Consider the following 23,624-nt stretch of genomic DNA (forward strand, 5'->3'; position numbering starts at 1 on the left):
CTGAGTCGCTGGCTGTAGCATAACTGTCATATATTTTTTATATTCATTTAGTAACAAACAATAAATGAGAACTGCACTATCTCTGTCCCTCTGTTGTTTGACCGGGGGAGAACGGGAGTCCAGGCAGATTTTAAGCATAAAATTCTGTGTCTGTCTATACTACTATGTAAAGACAAGACTTTTAACCTTGTTGCCAAAAATCCCAAAAACTGCTTGACAAATTTACTTCAGATTTTTGCTTGATTCTTTAATGAACATTTGAACATGCATAGGTAATATATTTTTAATGTATGTGATGTTGTTAGCAAAAAGTTGTTGACTAATTTACTTCAAATTTTTATATAAATTCTAACAAACGTTGAGGCAGACATGGACTATATTTGTTCCTTATCTGCTGATGATTGGGATACTACTACGGAACATGAATTTGCAATAACAATAAAGAAGTCTGAAAGCTAGAGAGAGGGTGCAAGAGGAGATAAATGGAGGGAGAGGGGAGGAGCAAATAGATAGAGAGATGGGCAGCGAGGAGATGGACAGAGAGAGGGGGGGACAAGAGGAGATGTGGGGGGGGGGGAGAGGGGGGGGCAAGAGGTGGTGTGGGGGGAGAGAGGGGGGGGGGAAGAGATGGACAGAGAGAGGAGGAGAAGAAAATTATGATCTACATCCAATTCCTATCTATATTTAGCAATTGCAAAGCACTGCCGGGTTCACTAGTTTATAATAAAGATAGAGGTTTTTGCTGAAATTCTGCATGGAATCTTGCTCTGTCCCTGGTCGAACAGGATGACAAGGTTAGTGCTAATTGTTCACCCATTGCTAATAGATATTTCACTTTCAATGTCTTATGTTGAATGTCTCTGTGTGGTGGCACCATACATTAAGTGTGTGTTTCCTTCCTACGTACACCATTTTTTTTTTGGTCTTGGTTGACATAACTGTGTCAACTGTCAGTTTAAGTTGCCATGTGCAGTGATACCTTGTTTCATTTGAGCCTAGAAAATGATTGGGTATTCACATGTTGAAATATCATCGGTTTGTTGAGGATGTTACACAGCTGTATCCTGTAAGTTATTTGAACATTCAGTACACTGATATAAGCTCAACTTTCATTGTGAGATATTTTTCAGTAGGCATAAAATGTATTGGAGTTTAGAATTAGCTGTGAGAAAAATAGAAGTCAACATTGAGGAAGTTAAGGGGTACGGAAAGCATGAAACAAATCATATCTCGGACAATGTCTTCAACTTCCAAGAATGTTCAATATCTGCTGACAAGTTTTGGTGGTGAAATGTCATCATTGTATTTGAGCAAGATAATTAACCTACATTTCCTTAACTCTGATGATATTATATCTAAGTAAGCAAACCATGAAAAGATTGGCATGACGTGTCCACTCTCATTTACATGGCTGTACTCCTGAACTACTTGCATATGTGCTCCTCAAAGATTGAGTAGGCCATAGTAAATGATAACATTATTCCACAAAAGCTATTATTAAATGGAAGAAAAATTTCTTTTTACTTCATTTTCATTTACATGACAGAACAGTTATGGCTGTGAAGCCATTTTTGAGTTGGAAACCTAGAAATATATATCAGCATAACATAGTAAAAACCTAAAAAATCATATGTTGTATTATTAGGTTTGTTATTTTTCTTTTTTTTTTTTTTTTTTTTTTTTTTTTTTTCCTTTCTTTCAAAATGTGGCTTGTCGGCTTGTTCCCGACATGAATACCAGACCATTCTGCTGCTTACAGTATGCTATGTCAATCATGCAGCCTGCATCACTACAAGCAACACATGGCAGGTGGTCAAAGGAACTTTCATTCGTCAGTGCCATCTACCGTGGCAACTTTGCATTTCTGGACATGTGTTCATATGACGTCTTTTCCTCCATTTCCAGTGGGGACCCCATCCCTGCGGTTTTTCAATTTTATTAATGTTCACCCTGTATATAGTGCTGAATTTTGAAGCCGGCCGAAGTGGCCGTGCGGTTAAAGGCGCTGCAGTCTGGAACCGCAAGACCGCTACGGTCGCAGGTTCGAATCCTGCTTCAGGCATGGATGTTTGTGATGTCCTTAGGTTAGTTAGGTTTAACTAGTTCTAAGTTCTAGGGGACTAATGACCTCAGCAGTTGAGTCCCATAGTGCTCAGAGCCATTTTGAGTTATTTTGAAGAATGGGGAACAAAATTACAGAGCAAAGACTAGCACGTTGTCACAGTAAGAAAGACTTGAGATCCACATACATGATCCTCCATTTATGCTGTAGTGAACTATCAAAAAAAAAGAAAAAAAAATATTTTGCATTTGTGTCATGCTTGTAGTTTGCTAGAAAATGTGAAAAGGAAAACTTTTCTGCAATTTTTTACCCCCTCAAGAGTGAAGAGGATAATGCAGCTTCATAAATGAACAGAGAGTTCAAGTACGAACAGAAATAATGCAACTTGAGCTTGGATTGGAAAAATATAATGATATAGAACAAGGCTTTTGAAATAATTTAATGCATGCTGGAATATGACATTATCATGATAAGCAAAATGAAACACACAAACAGTCTACAGGATGATTCTAGATGTTACAAATTGAAAGGCCAGGAATTATAAAAGGAAGATAACAAGTAGTAGATCTGTCATGATTAAATTGCACAATCCTACTGTAAATTGAATGAGCTTTGGTGGATGACTAGCACGAAGGTACGTGAAAAGTGAATGCCTTAAGTAGAAACAAGGTATGCCACTTTGAGGCGAAGGAGTCGGGCTTTGTGCATTGAGACTGCAACAGGATTGAGAAGCACGATGAAGACCTAAAATTGTATTGGAACTAAGAGACCAAGCTTCTAAAGTGTTAGGCACTACATAGTATTTGACTCTCCAGGAATATTTCCTTCTTTACCTCAGTTTCTTTCAGAATGCTGTACTGTTATATGTGAAAGCAGTTTTATATTTCAGTGTCTTCAAAAATACTCATAATTCTTGCATTGCTCAGATTTTGGAGAATCTGCATCACATTATCTATATTGGGGGTGGGCGCTGGTTGAGATACAGTGTACATGCATAATGGCTGTCTGTAAATATCTGAAGTTTTTAAAGTTTAAATTAAAAAAGAAGCATTTTCAATATTTTAATTCTTCATATTCTTTTGGGTAGTGCTGGTAATACTGCTTCTTGGTATATTTATTTGGAGCCACAATTATGTGTGTTTTATGTCTGTTCATAAGTATCAACTAAGAAATGACTGTAGATTTTATGTTTTGTTGTTATTGTTGTTGAGATTCAAATTTTGCCTCCAGTTTGGTGCCTATATGTGTGTGTATAGATGTTGTTATGTGCAAGGTTTCAAGTCACTTGTTAGCTGTTCTGTGTTACTCTCAGTAAGTTACTAATAACGTTGTTCTATAATTACGTGTCATGCCTGTATTGTCACTCCACATCTCAACAGCATGGTGTAAATGAGTTGTTGAAATTTACATATGCATCTAGAATTGTAGAAAATAATTTTTTGTTATTGTTAAGTTATTGTTGTTTGTTATTACATACAGTTTTCAAATGAGTAACAGTTGCTTTGGAAAACTTCATATGCAGTGAAAAAGATGCTGAGCCTTCCTGTGCTAACTTTCTATTTCCTATATGTTTAGTAGTATTAATTTACTTGTTTAAGATGTAGCAAAGGTTTGTTAGTCCCGTTTGGACACTCTCTCTCTCTCTCTCTCTCTCTCTCTCTCTCTCTCTCTCTCTCTGTGTGTATGTGTGTGTGTGTGTGTGTGGAGAGAGAGAGAGAGAGAGAGGGGGGGGGGGATGTGGCTGCATGCACACTCTTTAGTCCATTCTGTTACTAAGCTTGAATAACAGAATATTATTGCACTTTTTTCAGGCACCTGATGATTCAACTTCAGATACTTTAAGTGTTGTCGAAAACTTGAGCAAGTGCCACAACAATGAAATGATCATTCAAACAATAAGCAAGTTCAGAGGTCCATTTTCATTTGTGTATCTGAATCCTACAACTAGACAACTCTGGTTCGGCAGAGATGTTCTGGGCCGTCACAGCTTACTTTCACACAGCAGTAACAACTCGCTTGTGATAACATCAGTATCAACAAGAGAACTGGATTGTCAAGAGGTTCCAGCAGTTGGTGTTTTCCTGGCGGAGATGACTGACAAAGGTGACTTAACCAACCAAGATAGTTTCATATTACTGGTTATAATTAAGAAAATAATATGCTAATACAGAGTCAACAGTTTGTAATGAATTTATGAAAGATTAATTTTATGCATATATATCTACATCTACATCTTTACTCTGCAAGTCACCTTACAGAGGGTACCACTAAGTTTTCTTTCTTTCCCTGTTCCATTTGTGAATGGTGCAGGCAAAGAACAATTTTAGTTAACCTCCATATGAGCTGTAATTGCTCTTGTTTTGTCTTCGTGATCATTTTGCGAGACATATGTTGAAGGAAGTTATAAGTTGCCCAACTCTTCTCCAAGTGTACTATCTTGAGGATTTCAACAATGCCTCTCTTGCAGGGTCCTCCCAGTGGAGCTCAATGAGCAGCTTTGTAATGCTGTCACGCCTACTAAATACTGTGGTGAAATGTCCCACCATCATTGGGTCTTCTCTGTTGCTTCTCTTAATTTAAGAGGTGCAGACAGATGAGTGATGCTATTGATTTGGATGAAAAAGTATTTTGGAAGCTACTTCTTTTGTGGATGAAGACAGTTCCTTAAGATCCCCTGTGTCTCTCATCATGGCATCTGCTTTTCATACAGTTTCTTTTATGTGGCCATTCCACTTAGTGTCTCCACGTGGTTAATCTTAAATATTTTGTGGTAATTATTGTTTCCAGTGATTTATCAGCAATAATGTAATTGAGTAATAGCAGGTCCCGTTGTCTATTTGTATGCAATACTTAACATTTATTTATGTCTGGGCTCAACTGCCAGTTCCTGCACCCATTTATTTATGTTCAGAGTCAATTGCCTCTTCCTGCTCCAATTGTTGATCCTCCAATACCGTAAAATACACGAAATATCAGCCTTTGTTAATTAGCTTTGCAGTTATTCAATTCCAGGATGTCTTTGTCATTCCCCCTTCCAAGGTAGTTTAAAATTGTTGATTCACTATTTTTATGGTGGCATTAGCATATGCAAAAACATAATAGCAACAATGAAAACTACTGTATGTGGACTATGTACTGATGAGCATTGTAGAAGAGAGCATAGACTGGAGAGAATGAGCAGCACCTCTGAACCCACTTGGGCGGAGTCTTTGGAAGAACACCTGTCTCGTGACCTGTAAGATTTTGGAGATAGTGCATTTGTTTTTCTCATAATCATGGGTTTAAAGGCAGAATGATCCATATCCCAGCCATTAACAAGTTGCTGCTTGATCATGTTCTGGGAAACGGTATGATTGTGTTGGACCCCCTGGTGTTTGAAGTGTTGGACAAACTGGCACACCACTGCAGTAGTATCTAGGCAGTGTGGCAAGATGCAGGTGTGTAAAATAATTTCTGAAGGCCGACGTGTTTCTCTTATTAAATCTGTAGGAAAATTGTGAAATTACGGCACATGTAGTATAATGTCTTTTCAGGGGCAACCCTCCCCTATCCAATTCCTCCCTTACCTGATCCCTCCCTCTGTTTCACTCCCCCACCCCTCCTCCACCACAGCAATATGTTCACTAGCTGGAACGGCTGTTCTCATATATCTCCTATCCATCACTGGCCAGTACCATGGTGGACAAAAGACATTTTTAACAGCTGCTTAGGATTATGAAAGGACCATGCAACATCTTGAGCAGCTTCCTACTCAGACCAGCATCATCACTTTTAAGCAGCTCTGTGGTTAGGCTCTTTATGTAATTAAACTCAGTAGGAAGGAATGCTGGGAGTGCTATGTCCTCTTGGGAATGTGTGCCTCTTCATCCCAGGTTAAGACCAAGAACCATGGTCTACTGGACCAGGGATGAACAACTGTTCAGAGTTTCCTCCTTCATAGTGGTATTTCTGCCTATGTGTTGGTTCTTGCTTCAACACCTTGCGAGCCGCTTTGCAACAGTTTTGGCATGTGCCTCTTGCCAGACTACCTGACAAATGTATAAAAGACACTGAAGACATCTCTCTGATCATCTGACACTGAGGTACATAATGAACCTTTCGATGATGGGAACTCTTTCAAGCTCCTCACATGATACAGCCCCAGGCCCTAATTTGATTCAAAATTAAATGGTCCTCATCTGAACACGACTCAGAGACTCCATCTGCTCAGGATCTTCAACTGTATTTTGCAATTTGAAGTGACTCAATGAGCAGTCTCCAGTTTATTGACTTATATTACACTTGTCACCGTGTGTTGTAATATTTGCTATTTATCACATCTCTGTGACCTAGGTTGTAGTGACTGCCCAGTTGTCTTTTTCTGTGTCCCAAGTCATGTGGGTATCCTGGGGAATAAACTGGCCAACAATTTGGCTGGAATAGATTACTCATCCAACAATCACTTTCACAGTCCCAAGTGCGGATTTGCGGGTGCAAATATGACTTCTCCTCACTCGAAGAAAGAACATCATCTGATGGGCTGTTACATCTTCTAATAAAACCCACGCTATCAGGGAGACTATTGCTGTAGACCACTGAGCCTTCTGTTCCTCCCAGAAGTAATCCACCATCCTATGTCACCTTGTACCAGATTAACCCTTAATTTTATCTTACGTAATGAGCCAACCCCCTCAGTCCCGCCCCCCCCCCCCCCCCCCCAAAGTGAGATTGCTGAGCCTCACAGACAGTAATTTACATCCTGGTAGAATGCCTCCTCATTCTGGCTTGCCGTGCTAAGCATGGTCTTCCAGATTCTTTGTTTCTAGTACTATTGGTCAAAGAGTTGAACTTGTTCTTCATTTTCTCTAAGAAAGTGGTTTTTCCTGTGGGATACACAGTTTTAAACTACTTTCAGGGTAGAGGCATGTTGGTTGGGATTTGCATGTGTCTATGTTACATGCTAGACCTGGGAGACCCTAGATTCTACTTTCTCTACCACCTGCCTTGGTCATCCCTCTTTAACTCTGTTTTAATTACTTTCAGATGTCGTTCTCTCTGTTTTCTGTGACACATTACAGGTAGCACATGAATGAAGGCAAGAACTTAAGGATTCCTTATACTGATTAATGACTTTAACAGAGCAAGGGAGGGACTGGATCTGTTGCATGCAGAGCCTTGGGGTGCTCCCCTCCCCACCTACTGACCTGGTTTTCTCTCACCTTATGTTATCATTGTCGGTCGAACTGGTGTTCATTAAATGCTAGAATGATACTAGAATGACCTTTTTTTTTTATTTATTAAAAAAATCCATAACTGTCTTAGCTTTGAATCGAATTGGCAGGGGACTCAGGAATTTTTGAAAGCATTGTGACTGACAGTATAACTAACTTCCTATAAGAAAAGAAATACTATGACATGTATAAATAAGATTAGATTAGATCAGATTCACTATTCGTTCCAGTAGATACATAGTGAGGAGATCCTTCAGGATGCAGAAAATATCAGAAAACAAGAATACACAATGCTAATGTTTCGTCCAGAAATTCCAAGTGAAATGGTCCTCAAAGATGTGGAATAATTCAAGAAGTCTTTAACATACTTTCATTTAATAAATAGTACCAAAATTGACACAAAATATGTAAATGTTCAGTAACTTAGGCAATATGATAATTCTTAGGCTACTTTAGTCATGCATCATAAGATATAAAAATCATTTTACAAGGCTTATTTATAATGATTGCATTACTGCACTGAATATGTACAAGAGTCAGCTTGTTCATAATACTTGTATTATTTGACATTATTAATAACATGAACACATCAATCTGTTCTGCCAAGTAATTAATCAGTGAAGTAGAGGCATAAATGTATCTTTCAGGCTCCTCTTAAAGTGAACTTAGTAGTTACACTTTTTATGGCTGCTGCCAAGTTATTGAAAAAGATGAACGTTTTTCTGGACCAAAGTAAATGACTTTAAATCCTTGTGAAGATTATTCTTATTTCTAATATTGGTTCCATGAACTCCGGAGGTTTGAAAAAGAGATACATTATTAATGACAAATTTCATTAAGGAATAAATGTATTGGGAAGCAGTGAGCAATGTGAATAAAACATGGAGTCCACATAATAGTCTCTAGGGCCTAGATTTAGTACCGACTATTTGTGAAGTGAATAATTAGAAGCAAAGTCTAGGTAGATGTATCCTGTTCAGTTGGAATATGCAGACAACATCAACATAAAGTCAACCTGAAGTAAAAACCTGTTCAGCATGTGGAACTGAAGGAACAAAAGACTTGCCTTATCACAGCTACAGGGACTACATAGAAAATGAAAAGAAAAGCTAAAAAATTGCAGAGGACAAATCTACATGAACAGGTTATTAATATGAAACATAAATATTGTATTGTTGAATGATTCATATCATCGTCCTTTCCATTCATTTCTTAATTGTCTAAAAGAAATAAATAAAAAAGCAATTTGTACATTTTTCTTGGTCTCTTGTAATTATGTTACTTTCAATTATAATCACATTGTTTATTGCATTTGTATAGTACACAATTAAACGAAGAAAAAACAGCTACATAAATCAGAGTATTTATTGCTGGTTATGTTCACCGTGTACCCTGCTTCCACTGTTTTACAGCTGTCTGTTGGTAGGCTCGTCTTCATCAGGGCTCTGACTTTTGTAGTCTTCTTTTTCTTCTGTATCTTTCCTGTCCTTAAAATGATACTCAAAGTGATCTTTCAGGTGTTTACAGTGTGCAGTACAGCACATGTTAGTATTAGTTTGGGAACTCTCTCCAAACAGTCTTATACAGTTACCAGTGATGGGAAATTGTTGCTTCAAGTGACCAAAAGCTCTCTCCACTATTGGTGTTTCTCTGGCAGGGACCAAACTGAATCATCATTGATCAGTATTTCTTGCTACTTAAATGGAGTGACTAACAATGGGGATGTTCCATACCTTGAATCACCAAGTAAGCGAGCATCCCTGTTGTATCCTGAAATTATATTTTTGATTGGGTTAAGTCTCCATATTTTAGCATCATGCACACCACCAGGTCATTCTACTCTTATGCTTGTAAATTTCTCACTAGTATCTATGGTGGCTTGCATGTTAATAGAGGCACATCCTTTGTGATGCATTCATCACAATGTATCGTTGATTTTATAATTTTTATTTGGGTGCAATCCAAAGCTGCTATGACAGTTGGCAGCTGAAATATTTTTTGCCATTCTAGTTTAGCCATATTAATTTCCCACATTTTAGATGGGAATCATATCCAATTGTGAGCTTTTAAAACTGTGTGATCCATAACATTGTTAATGGTTTTTACATACTGTTATCTGATCTACTCAAAAATCGTTGGCCGCACCAGTGTGGAATCCAGTATCACCCACACAACAAAGAAGTATCTGCATTCATTTTCGGGAAGTCAAGGCTCCTCCATGTGTTTCATCACATACTGGAATAACTTCTGCATGTAAAAAGTCCACACAACTCTTTCCATCTACTAACATCCCCCCCCCCCCCCCAAATCTGATAATGTTTCTCATGTCTGACCTGCAGATAGATCACCATCATGCAGAAAGATCACCGGCATGCAGACTGACAGACAGTGCTTAAAAGCAAGCATACCTCACCACCTTCTTATGAATAACCCAGACATATCCCAGTATGAAAACTAGATTCTACTCTTTATTCACAGCTTAAATCTTGCCCATCCAGAAAACACAACTTATATCTTAACAGATTAGAATCTACAATGCTTATTCACGTTAAACTTAGATAAATCTTAAAATAATGCAAGACTTATCTGAATCTTGCTTTTACTCACATCACTCGGCAAGTTACAGAAAAATTGTTGACTCGGTCAGGCATCAGAAATAGCCAGTGCCATAAACACTAGACACTCTGCATTAAGATAATCCTGAATCCACAGGTCAGGTGAACTAGCTAAATCAAAAAAAGTACATACATCCTGTCAAATCAGTGTGACTCACTGATTGACTATATCAGTATCTTAATTAAATGAAGTAATATTTAGATTAAAGTTCAGTCTTGATCACGTTATGTATGTTTTAATGAGTAACCGGTTTCGGTTTTTTCTATAAAACCATCATCAGACCCATTGGTCCCTTGGGTTGGAAGGTGGAGCTCTCCTTGCTGCTGTGCAGTCAAGGAGAGCTCCACCTACCAACCCAAGGGACCAATGGGTCTGATGATGGTTTTATAGAAAAAACCGAAACCGGTTACTCATTAAAACATACATAACGTGATCAAGACTGAACTTTAATCTAAATATAACAATTAATTGATCACTGTATTCCAAAAATGTTTACCAAAATAAATGAAGTAACTTGATAAATCAAAATTTGGTGCAGGTTATATGAGATAATGTTTGGTTATGTTCTATAGTTATTGTGTCCATTGAAAAAATTTAAGACGGTTTTGTTCATAAATTTATTTTGATCTTACCTTTTGTAATATTTCCATGAGAGAGGTATATATCACTTACTTTATTACAAATTGTCTAAATATAGTCAAAGCAAATAATTACTAGTAACAAGCTGTTACTGAAAGTTTCTGTTTATTTACAGGCAGCATATCAATCAAACTTTATCCATGGTCTGGAATTTCTGAGACTAGACTGTCTGCTGCAGTGGATCTCTATCACGTGGACTTAAATATTGATCAGTGTTTCATAGAATCACCGCTGTCAGGTTGTTATATGAATACAGACTGCATCCCATCTTCAGTAATTGAATCTTACTGGCTGAAGTATAACAGTGAGAACATACCTGATTTCTTCACAACACTACTCATGGATGAATCAGTCTGCAAGAATGTCGACAGGCTTCTAAACTTATTGAACTTTTCTGTGAAAGTGCGCTGTGGTAAACAGTGTGAGCTGTGTAAAAACTGTGTAAAGCAGTTCAGCAGTAAAAAACGCTGTAAACACTCAAAAGTTGGGATACTCTTCTCTGGAGGTCTAGATTCAAGTGTTATAGCAGCCCTTGCAAGTGAATGTATTCCAAAAGACGAACCTATTGATTTAATAAATGTGGCTTTTGAACCGAAGAAGAGAATTTGTAGAGGAAACAAAAAAGCAGCTGTGAATCGTGCAGATTATAATGTTCCTGACAGAAAGACGGGAGTTCAATCGTACAGACAACTCCAATCTCTCTATCCAGAAAGAAAATGGAATTTTATTCAGGTGAGGTTTCTGTAAAAGAATGCTAAATTTTTCTTAAACATAGCTGTGAATATAATTAAGAGAAATGCAGTGGTTTGTGATGAGAGAGAGGGAATGAGTATATAGTTTAAGGTGTGACATGAATTTGCACAGGGGCCTGTGACCCTGATGTAAATTTGGGGAGATTTATGCCACTGCTGCATAGGTTGCTATTATAACTGGTCAATTGCTGGTCAGAAACTCTTATTTACTGATGTGTTTTGGGCACAGGCTCATCAGAACCTCAAAAATAAGTCTTAATTCACACTATGGAGTCACATCTATCAGCATCGGAACTCGATTGATTTAGTTGAGCTCTGATGCTGACTTTCTATGAAGGCTTTTATTTTTGATGTTCTTGTGATGGGCTGTGCCCAAAACGCATCAGTAAGCAAGAATTTTCGAACAGCAGATGACCATTTATTCTAGCGACCTATTCAGCATTCCCCCTGCGGGTCCGGGGGTTAGAATAAGCCCGAGGTATTCCTGCCTGTCGTACAAGGCGACTAAAAGGAGTTTGACATGTTTCGGCCTTTATGTGATGGTCCCCTGTAGGGTTTGACCTCCATTCTTCAAAATTTTCCCGAAGAGCGAGCCAATTGTGGAAGGGCGCCTTATAAGGTGCATCGTGTCAATCGTGCATTGAGATCCTTAGCCCACTTTCTTGTTGACGCACTGCAGTCCTGCCCATTCTCCATCTCTTGGGCGAGGACACCTTCCTGGGTGCGTTTTCCACCATTCACTATCCAGTGTCAATTTCTGCGTTGACGATGACCGTGGACTTCTTTGCACGTGATGTCCAGCAAGGTAGCCAGTCCATTCTGGTTGGGCCGCCATGTTCCCTGTTGGTTGTAGCCCTCTGACTACACATGGATCCCTCTGCTGATGCCTGCACTGTTAACTCCCCACTTATGTCAAGGGGTAGATGCCCATCCCCCTGGGGCATTGGGACTCCCGGCAATGGCCATCCTGCCAGGTGGTCTATGCTGCGGCTGGGTGGCGAATGTGGGGAGGGCCCCTGGTTGGAGTGGGTGGCATCAGGGCGGATGACACGCGATGAAGCGTAGTCCATCTCTTGCTGGTGATGAAACACCAGCAGTCTCTAAGCAATCACGAGCTCAATTCAACGCACAGAAGTATGACCCCAAATAGTTCCCCTCCCTGGCCACACAATGGGAGGAACATCTGGCTAAGGATGGCAGCAGATCTTATTTTCCCCGGTACCTTGCATGTTCGAGAGCTGATGGGGAATCTTTCATGACAATGAAGCTTCAGGTTTTTGTTGAGCGTTTAGAGGACAAGTTCGGGGAGGTGGAAGGCTTGTCCAAAATGAGATCTGGGTCAGTCTTGATCAAAACAGCACCCTCAGCCCAGTCATGGGAGTTACTCGCTGTGACAAATTGGGGAATATTTCTGTAACCATCACAACCCATAAGAACTTAAATATGGTCCAGGGTATCATATTTCACAGAGACCTTTTGCGGTCCGACTATGATCTGCGTGCCAGTTTAGAGTGGCGAGATGTACTTTTCGTCTGAAGGATAACCAGGTAGCCACCGGTGCCTTCATCTTGGCCTTCGAGGGTGATATATTGCCCGAGAAGGTCAAGGTGATGGTCTACCGGTGTGATGTAAAGCCCTATATCCCTCCCCCTATGCGGTGCTTCAAGTGCTGGAAGTTTGGCCATATGTCTTCCCGCTGTACTTCCAGCATCACATGCCGAGATTACAGACGCCCATCACATTCCAGTACTCCATGTGCCCCGCCTTCCATCTGTGTCAACTGCAGAGAGCACCATTTGCCTTGCTCGCCTGACTGCAGGGTTCTCCAGAAAGAAAGGAAAATCATGGAGTACGAGACCCTGGACAGACTGACCTACACTGAGGCTAAGAGAAAATTTGAACGCCTGCATCCTGTGCGTATGACATAGTCTTACGCCGCTGCTACAACAGTTTGGGCACCATCAGCTCAGCCAACCCAGGTCACCTCTCACTGCCGGAAGAATACACCTGCCCCCACAATGGTGGGTTGCATTTCCCTCCCTGTTGCTCCTGCACCACATACTTTGGGAGCAACCCCCCCCCCCTCTGCCCCCCCCCCCGCCCCCACCTCAGGGACGTCCGTCCCCACTTCTAAGCTGGAGAAGCGTAGGTCTTCTTCGGCTTCTCTCACTAGGAAGGGGTCCATTGGGTCACTCCCTTCCCAGGTTTCTTCTAGTGGGAAAGACGACACCCGCCAGTGGCTGAAGAGCCCAAAAGCAGTTGGTCGTAGGGCTTCACACTCATCCTCAGTCCCGGAGACTGAGCTAGTGAAGTCCTCCCAGCCAGGGAAACCCAAGCAGCAGCGAGAGAAATCCAAAAAGAAAACCTCGAAGACCAAGGAAATTGTGGTGGCACCAACACCACCACTACCTACAAGCTCTGCGGTTGAGGATGGGGTGGAGATTTTGGCGTCTGCTGAGGACCTAGATCTTGCCATACCCTCAGACACAATGGATATAGACAGTTCAGACAATACGTCAGTGGGAGCAGGTGACTCTGAGGATTAAACTGCCTCATTGAATGTTCCATGCCTTCCCAGTCTCATGGCGTCATCCTCCAGTGGAATTGCGGCAGTTTTTTCCACCGCCTGGCTGAGCTACGGCAACTATCAAGCTTTACACCTGCTATCTGCATTGCCCTCCAGGAAACCTGGTTCCCAGTAATGCGGACCCCTGCCCTCCGTGGCTATAAGGGATATTACAGGAACAGTCGAGTGTTTGGTGGAATTTGCATTTATGTCCTAAACTCGATCTGTAATAAACCTGTGCCCCTTCAAACCCCTCTTGAAGCTGTGGCTGTCAAAATAAGGACGTTGCAGGAAATAACTGTCTGCAATGTATATCGTCCTCCAGATGGTGCAGTACCCCTGAATGTACTAGCTGCACTGATTGATTAACTCCCTAAACCTTTCATACTTCTGGGAGATTTTAATGCCCATAACACCTTGTCGGGTGGTACCATGCTTACTAGCCGAGGCAGAGATGTCGAAACTTTACTGTCGCAGTTTGACCTCTGCCTCTTAAATACTGGGGCTGCCACACATTTCACTGTGGCTCAGGGTAGTTACCCGGCCATTGATTTATCAATTTGCAGCCCAGGACTTCTCCCATCTATCCACTGGAGAGCACATGACGACCTGTGTGGTTGTGACCACTTCCCCACCTTCCTGTCACTGCCCCAGCATCAGGCACATGGGATGCCTGCCCAGATGGGCTTTGAACAAGGACGCCTGCCCAGATGGGCTTTGAACTAGGTGGACTGGGGAACTTTCACCTCTGCTGTCACCGCTGAATCTCCCCCACACAGTAACATCGATGTGATGGTTGAGCAGGTGACTAGCACAATCGTTTCTGCAGCAGAAAACACGATCCCTCACTCTTTATGGTACCCGAGGCATAAGACAGTCCCTTGGTGGTTGCTGGAAGTCGCTGAAGCAATTAAGGAGTGTTGGCATAAGTGGCACCCTTCCCTGGAGCATCTCATAGCCTTTAAACGGCTCCATGCCTGTGTTTGCTACCTTATCAAACAACGGAGGAAGGAGTGTTGGGAGAGATAAGTCTCCACCACTGGGTGCCACACGTCACCTTCCCAAGTCTGGGTGAAGATCAAATGTCTTTTCGGGTACCAGGCCCCAACAGCTGTCCCCAGTGTTACCATAAATGGCAAGCTATGTACCGACGCAACAAACGCAATTGCTAAGCACTTTGCTCAAGCCTCTGCGTCGGAGAATTAACCCCCACCCCCCGGCCATTTGCACACTCAAATGACAGGTGGAAGGGAGCGTCCTCTCATTCACTACACGCTGCAGTGAATCCTATAATTCCCTATTTACAGAGTGGGAGCTCCTCAGTGCCCATGCACATTGCCACGGCACAGATCCTGGGCCTGATTGCATCCACAGCCAGATGATTAAACATCTCTCATCTGACTACAAACTACATCTTCTTGTCATCTTCAACTGGATCTGTTGCGATGGCGTCTTTCCATTGCAATGGAGGGAGAGCACCATCATTCCGGTGCTCAAACCCGGTAAAAACCTGCTTGATGTGGATAGCTATTGGCCCATCAGCCTCGCCAACGTTCTTTGTAAGCCGCTGGAACGTATGGTATGTCGGCAGTTGGGTTGGTCCTGGAGTCACGTGGCTTGCTGGCCCCATGTCAGGGCAGCTCCCGCCAGGGTCACTCTACCACTGATCTTATGTCCATTGAGTCTGCCATCCGAACAACCTTTTCCAGACGGCAACACCTGATTGCCGTCTTTGTTGACGTATGTAAAGCATACGACACGACTTGGCGATATCATATCCTTGCCACATTGTATGAGTGGGGTCTCTGGGGACCACTCCTGATTTTTATCCTAAACTTCCTGTTGCTCCGTACTTTCCGTGTCCAAGTTGGTGGTTCCGATAGTTCCATCCATATCCAGTAGAATGGAGTCCTGCAGGGCTCTGTATTGAGTGTCTCTCTATTTTTAGTGGCCATTAATGGTCTAGCAGCAGATGTCGGGCCCTCCGTCTCACCTTCTGTGGTGTCACCGCCAGACACCACACTTGCTAGGTGGTAGCCTTTAAATCGGCTGCGGTCCATTAGTATACGCCGGACCCGCGTGTCGCCACTGTCAGTAATTGCAGACCGAGCGCCACCACATAGCAGGTCTAGAGAGACATACTAGCACTCGCCCAGTTGTACAGCCGACATTCATAGCAAAGGTTCACTGACAACTACGCTCTCATTTGCCAAGACGATAGTTAGCATAGCCTTCAGCTACGTCATTTGCTACGACCTAGCAAGGCGCCGTATTCAATTGATATTTATTATGTGAAGCATGTATCATCAAGAGAGATGTTCTACAATTGTGGATTAAAGTTAAGTATTACATCATCTATGTACTTTATTTGCTATTCTCAAGATATTAACTGTTCCAGACCTCACGGCAGTCAGCGTGTAATTAAACGCGTGCATTTCGGCCTCCTCTAGAAAAACAGTGTTGGCTCTTCTGCCAACACTACACCTTCTCTGTACGCAGACGACTTCTGCATTTCGTACTGCTGCTCCAGTACTGTTATTGCCAAGCGGCACCTCCAGGGAGCCATCGACAAGGCGCAGTCATGGGCTCTAGCCCACAACTTCCAGTTTTCAGCCTCAAGGTTGTGTGCCATGCACTTCTGTCGGTGTAGTACCGTTCATCCAGAACCCGCACTTTACCTTAATGATGATCCACTCACTGTAGTGGAGACATATCAATTCCTAGGACTGGTTTTAGATGCTCGATTGACTTGGCTCCCTCATCTTCATCAGCTTAAGCAGAAGTACTGGCAGCACTCCAATGCCCTCCGTTGCGTGAGCAACACCGATTGGGGTGCAGATCGCTGTATGCTGCTGCAGCTCTACAGAGCCCTTGTCCAATCCCGAACTGACTTTGGGAGTGTGGTTTATGGTTTGGCAGCACCTTCAGCATTGCATTTACTCGACCCTGTGCACCACTGTGGTGTTCGATTAGTGACAGGAGGTTTTAGGACAAGTCCGGTGACCAGCGTACTGGTGGAGGCTGATGTCCCTTCACTGCAGATCAGACGTGCACAACTGCTCATGAGTTACGGAGCACACATTCATAGTTTCCCTGATCATCCGAATTACTGTCTCCTTTTCCCGCCTGCGGCAGTCCATCTCCCGCATCGGCGCTAACGATTGCGGTTCGCGTGTAGTCCCTTCTCTCCGAACTGGAGTCCTTCCCTTTACCACCTCTACTTTCGGTCCGTTCACATACGCCTCCATGGTGTACGCCTCGGCGGCAGCTTCGTCTGGACCTTTTGCATGGCCCTAAGGACTCCGTTAACCCCGTCGCTCTCCGCTGTCACTTCCTCTTGATTCTTGACGTGTTCTGGGGCTCTGAAGTGGTTTACACCGATGGCTCAATGGCTGATGGTCACGTAGGCTTCGCATATCTTCATGGAGGACATATTGAGAAGCACTCCTTGCCAGTTGGCTGCAGTGTTTTCACTGTAGAGCCGGCAGCCATATCTCGTGCTCTTGAGTACATCTGCTCGTGCCCTGGCAAGTCATTTCTTCTGTGTATTGACTCATTGAGCAGCCTACAAGCTATTGACTTGTGCTACCCTCGCCACCCTCTGGTAGCGTTAATTCAGAAGTCCATCTATGCTGTGGAACAGTCCTGCCGTTCCGTGGTGTTTGTGTGGACCCTAGGACACGTTGGAATTCCCGGTAATGAACTTGCCAACAGGCTGGCCAAACAGATGACGCGGAAACCACTTCTGGAGATAGGCATCTCTGAAGCTGACCTACGCTCTGTCTTACACAGCAGGGTTTTCTGGATTTGGGAGACGGAATGGCATAACAGCACGCACAACAAACTGCGTGTCATTAAGGAGACTATGAGTGTGTGGAAGTCTTCCATGCAGGGCTCCCACAGGGAGTCAGTTGTCCTCTGCAGTTTGTGCATTGGCCATACGTGGCTAACGCATGGTTACCTACTCCATCACGAGGACCCACCTCAGTGTCGCTGTGGCTCCCAAATGACAGTTGTCCTCCTCCTGCTGGACTGCCCACTTTTAGCCGCACTGCGGCAGACTTAACTTTCCCAGCACCCTGCCTTCGGTGTTGGGCGACAATGCCTTCACAGCAGCTTTAGTTTTACATTTTATCTGTGAAAGTGAGTTTTATACTTCTATGTAGGTTTTAGCGCATGTCCTTTCCCCCCTGTTTCCTCCACCCTAGTGCTTTTAGGGTGGAGGTTTTAATGTGTTGCAGAGTGGCTGGCTTTCCATTTTTATTCTCGTGGTTGGCCAGCCACTGGAATCTGCTTTCATGTTTTACTCTCTTCTGTTTCTAGCTTCTCTCTGTTGTTCTCTTGTCCTCTTTTGTTCCTTTTAGCGTTTGTTGCCTTCTCTTCATTCTTGTGGCTTTTCCTTTCTTTCCACTTTGAGTTATATGTTTTGTCCGTTTTATTCTTGCACTTGTGGCATTGTTTTATTAGGAACAAGGGACCAATGACCTCGTAGTTTGGTCCCTTCTCCCGCCTTTAAACCAACCAACCAACCAACCAACCAACCTATTCAGCAGTGGCATAAGTCTCCTCAGAATTGAGTATTTAGCGTTTTTAACGACTGGATTCACTTGGAAAAAAGTTCTTAATGTGTGATTGTGTTCTTAGTACGTGTAAAGTTTTGTCACTGAAAGTAAAACATTTATTGCATTCAGTGAAATGTGTATGTATGCCATCATGACATGGATATGTGGGGCTCCATTAAAACTCTCTATTAACAGACAGATTAAAATCAGGTATGTATTATCACATAACAGTTATTAAATAATCAAAGACTATGACATAAGTTACTTGTCAATTCTAACCCTGTATAGAAAATAATAAAACTAATCTAAGGTTATAGTGTGGTATTACTTCTTTAGACAGATACAGTCTCATTCAGTAAATCCTCAGAACAATAGCCTTTAATTTTCAGGTATTTTCCCAGATCACTGTCAGTATGTTTCAGATTTGGGCCACCCTTCCCCTTCCATATTTTACTTATAAATTTTGTGCTCATATAATCTGAAATTATTTCATATAGTTTTATTCTGTGGCCAGGTAACTGGGGAATGTGTAACTTGGTCCACAGAGCCTATGTTATCTCGGACTCTGAGAGTTCATCAGCTGAATTAACCTGTCCCTAAGTCACCTTTCTTTGGAATGGGTATAGTGAAAAACAGATTAGATGTGCATTGTGCTATCGACCAACTGTGCACCACGTGAGTGGTGATAATACTGAGGTGGCACCTAAGTCTACAGCCTTTATGCCTTACGAAGGGAGTATTTTTAATGGTATTGGTCATATTTTTGTGGAAATATGCTTTTGTGGAAGTGTGCTTTTTGATCGTCATCTAAGATCAGTCCGTTTAGGTCCATAAAGGATGTTCTTCGTTTGCTTAAGGCGGGTGTCTAACACATTCCTTACAGTTGTGGCATGTCACATATTGGTCAAACTATCAGGACTATGGAGGACCAGTGTAACGAGCATAAGTGGCACACGTGCTTACAACAGCCGAACAAATTTGTCATTGCAGAAAATTATCTTGGCACAGTCATCTCTGGTTTGTAATGACACTACCATTTACTGTGTGTGTGTGTGTGTGTGTGTGTGTGTGTGTGTGTGTGTGTGTGTAAACTGAGGTACCATATTCACTTGGACAGAGCTTAGTTGCTGCAGTTTTGCCTTGAAAATTGCAGGGTGTGCTCCTGTTGAAATATCGGCTGTTGTCGATGTCAACCAGCTGCATTCTCGTAAGTTATTTGAAAATTGTATATGCTGGGAGAAACTTGGGTCGCATGAATGTAACTTGCTTTATGTCTAGTCTCATAGTAATAACCAGTTTCCCTAAAAAAAGTTGCACTTTTCTTTGTGAAAATGTCTCATTCATGTACATGCTTGGAATGGACGTCTTGATTTATATTTTCAAAGAAAGGTTTGTAGTACTGTTTCTTGTTTGGCTCCCACAATGGCTCAGCTGACATTTTTTGTGCAGTCTAAAAGCACTGAGTAGCTTAGTTTTCTCAGGTCCTCCAAGGAAATTACACTGTATGTAACAACTGAAACAGAATATGCATAATATACTCCCTCCTCCTCTCCTCCTCGTCCTCCTCCTCCTCTTCTTCTTCTTCATCATCATCATCATCATCATCTTTTTTCCAGTTAATCGGTGATATTGGTGGTATTATAAAAGATGTTCATGGCATAAATAAGACTGTTCAATAGACCCAGAATGCTGCCATGATTACTCCACAACATATTTCTGTTTACTGATACATCAAGGAATTTGATACAGTATGCAGTGTCCACCTTTTTGTCCATATGGTTTATTTCGTTTATACACAGTGCAGATTGTTTGGTGGTGAAATGAACATTTTTATTTTTATTTTACAAGGTTTAATTTTAAATAACTATTTTTGACCCATGTCTGTAGTTCCCCAAATGTCTGTTCAATACAGTGGATTAACTCTTCATTAGTTTCTCAGCAGACTATCGCTGTTAAGTCATCTGCATAAAGAATGGTATTAGACTGAACCTGACATGGCATGTCATTGATATAATACAAAAATAAGAAGTGCTTCCAGTATGAGCGGGCGAGCCCACGCACGCGCGCACACGCGCGCGCGCGCGCGCGCACACACACACACACACACACACACACACACACACACACACACACACTTGTTTACATTGTGCCAGCCACATGCACAGTGCCAGGATTTTAGTTCAGCAGGTGGACTGGAGTGGAGGCTGTGTCAGATGGGGTGAAAGCAGTGGGAAGCAGGAGAAGGGCTTCGGGATGGGTAGCTGGCAGCTCTTAAGGAAGCATCAGGTCCAGTGTAAGAATGCAGGAGGAAGGGGGTCGCAGGTGCACCAGAGAGGTGTGTGACGTACAGGCACTGGAGCCAGTTGGGTGTGGCACACGATGAAGATGAAGTGGAGGGGTGGAATAGGAGGTGGTGCTGGGACAAAGGAAGGGGAAAGTCATGGTTAGGAGGTGTGGAAACAGTGGGTTAATGGAGACTGAGGCCAAGAGGATTACCGTTTGTTGCAAGGATAACTCCCATCTATGTAGTTAAGCAAAGCTGTTGCTGGAGGGTAGGATCCAGATGGCACGAGTTGTGAAGCAGTGATTTCACTCTAGAATGTTGTGATTGGCATTGTGTTGTGCCACTCGGTGGTCAACTCTGTTCTTGGCCACAGTTTGGTAGTGACCATTCATTCTGGTAAACAACTGGTTGGTGGTCATGCACATATAAAATGCGGTGCATAAACTGCAACACAGTTGGTATATGATATGATTACTTTCTCAGGTGACCTTGCCTCTGATAGTGTAGGATAAGCCTGTGACACGATGAGAATAGAATGTGATGGATGGGTGAGTTCGGCAGATCTTGAACCTGGGTCTTCCACAGAGTATGACCCCTGAGGCAAGAGGTGGCATAGGGTGGAGCAGGATGTTGTATAGTTTGAGAGGGTAACAGAATACCAAGTTAGGAAGGATCATTGTTGGGATGTGGGCATGATAATAGATAGTAAGAGCCCTGGGGAAGGATATGGTTCAGTTGCTCCAGTCTGGGCTGATATTGGATGATGAGGGTGCGCGTTTTTGTAGCGAATTCTTCGGGGGTAGTGGAAGGATTAGTGGTGTGCGAGGGTGTAGGAAAGGAAATTTGTTAGCGGTCTAGTTTTTGGTGTAGTGGCTGTCTGTGAATGTCTTTGTGGAACCTTCAGCATATTGGGCGAGGGAGTTCTCATCGCTGCAGATATTCAGTCCAAAGGTGGCCAGGGTGTGTGGGAGCAAATTTTTTGTGTCCAGTGGTGGCAGCAGTCTAAATGCACATACTGTTGACAGCTGTTGACCCTACACAGGACATTATTCAAATAGGTATACTGGAATACTGTGCTGTCATAAAATTCATTAGTTTTGAAGGATTATTCCAAAAAGAAATCCATCGAAAGTCGGTGGAGGCTTATAAGGAATCTGCTCCTTCATTTTCAAGCGTTATGAAATAACTGACTGAACTAAAAACTGGCAATGCTGCTCCCATTGACTATGTGCAGGCTGCCCCAAAAGTGCTATGATTAAAAAAAGAGAGAGGTAGAAAGGAAGCCAGTAAAACTTTTAGCGATTCATATTGATTCCAAACTAAACTGGGAGTGACATATTAATCATGTCTGTAGGAAAATAGCATGAACATCCTCTCCAATATGAAAATTGGGTCACAGATCAGTATAATTCTTTCAGCCTCGTGTTCCTTATGGCTGGCTGCTATGGGCCTTGTCTGCCACCTCAGAATTTTGAGAACACAGAATAAGTAAATCCCTAGATGAAATATTAGTTACCCCCTTAAAAGAGCATACTGTTGCCTTTGGAGTGCTGTAGGTGTTGTAGAACTGGTACAAGGCACTCTTGATCCTCAACTACTGACAGGATGTTGTGTGCTGATGGATCGATGTGAATATGGCTGAAAGGAACAATCGTCTGTAGACATGCTCATGGTCACACTGTGAATAAAGTAGCGCTATTTGTTGATGTGTAAACATGGACTGTCCAACATGTGTTCAAGGAATGGTGTACCACTCATGGCTGTGCAACATGGTGTAAGAACGGATTGTAAAAAGATTCTAACTGACAGAACTAGAAGCCAGTATCACATCTTGTCAACGACAGTTGGTTTTGAACATGACAGTGATTGCTGCTGTTAGTGACGGCATTTCATCTCAACCAGTTTCCAAGTGAACTTTACTTAGGGAACTTCACACATTGGGGATGTTGACTCAGGTGCCTCCCAAAAGGCTGTTGTTCACAGTGGCACGCACAGTGGATAAACCAGAACCTTTGATACGAACTGTCGACTTTAACCAGCTAAGTCGTCACTGGCACCAAAATGCATCACAACATATTTCAAAGTGGTGACCGTTACATCGCAATCACCCTTTCTTGTGGCACAACAATTATGGAACTGTGCGAATTGTTAATAATAAATATTGAACTTATTGTGCAAACCTTGGGAAATTGGGGGTTTTGAGCAGTGACAAATTAAATCTAAAATTACAGCCACAAAATCATGAAAATACTGAAGTATAGAAACCAAAATGACCAGAAAATGCAATTGGTATCAAAGGAGTACGAACTCTGATTTCCCCTATTTTATCGTGATGATCATTTCTCCCTATGTAGGTCGGTGTCAGCAAAATATTTTTGCATTCAGAGGAGAAAGTTGGTGATTGGAATTTCGTGAGAAGACTCAGTCACAACGAACAATGTCTTTCTTTTAATGATGCCCAACCCAAATCCTGTATCATTTCTGTGATAATACAAAATGTGCTGCCCTTCTTTGAATCTTTTCGATGTACCCCATCAGTCTTATCTGGTAAGGATCCCACACCGTGCAGCAGTATTCGAAATGAGGATGGACAAGCGTAATGTAGACAGTCTCCTTAGTAGATCTGTCACATTTTCTAAGTGTCCTGCCAGTAAAACACAGTATTTGGTTAGCCTTCCCCACAACATTTTCTATGTGTTCCTTCCATTTTAAGTTGTTCGTAATTGTAATACCTAGGTATCTAGTTGAATTTATGGCTTTTGGAGTAGACTGATTTATCGTATAACCAAAGTTCAACGAATTCCTTTTAGCACTTATGTGGATGACCTCACAGTTTTCATTATTTAGGGTCAACTGCCAATTTTCACACCATTCAGATATCTTTTCTAAATCCTTTTGCAATTTGTGTTGATCTTCTGATGACTTTATTTGTT

The 23,624-nt window shown here is 42.3% G+C and overlaps 1 protein-coding gene across 5 annotated transcripts in view; it reads left to right on the forward strand.

Annotated features, from left to right (window-relative positions):
* The window catches only part of LOC124555591 (asparagine synthetase domain-containing protein 1), a 66,869-nt gene that overhangs the window by 16,100 nt on the left and 27,145 nt on the right, over window positions 1–23,624 (forward strand). For all 5 annotated transcript variants that reach the window (XR_006968568.1, XM_047129554.1, XM_047129557.1 and 2 more), the window contains exons 3-4: window positions 3,874–4,165; window positions 10,643–11,259. Coding sequence is in view for 4 of the 5 variants with exons in the window: in XM_047129554.1 (XP_046985510.1) it covers window positions 3,874–4,165; window positions 10,643–11,259 (909 nt within the window). In the remaining variant the exon portion in view is untranslated. The remainder of the gene's footprint in view (window positions 1–3,873; window positions 4,166–10,642; window positions 11,260–23,624) is intronic.

Source organism: Schistocerca americana, chromosome X, assembly GCF_021461395.2.
Source record: "Schistocerca americana isolate TAMUIC-IGC-003095 chromosome X, iqSchAmer2.1, whole genome shotgun sequence".
Classification (NCBI taxonomy): domain Eukaryota; kingdom Metazoa; phylum Arthropoda; class Insecta; order Orthoptera; family Acrididae; genus Schistocerca; species Schistocerca americana.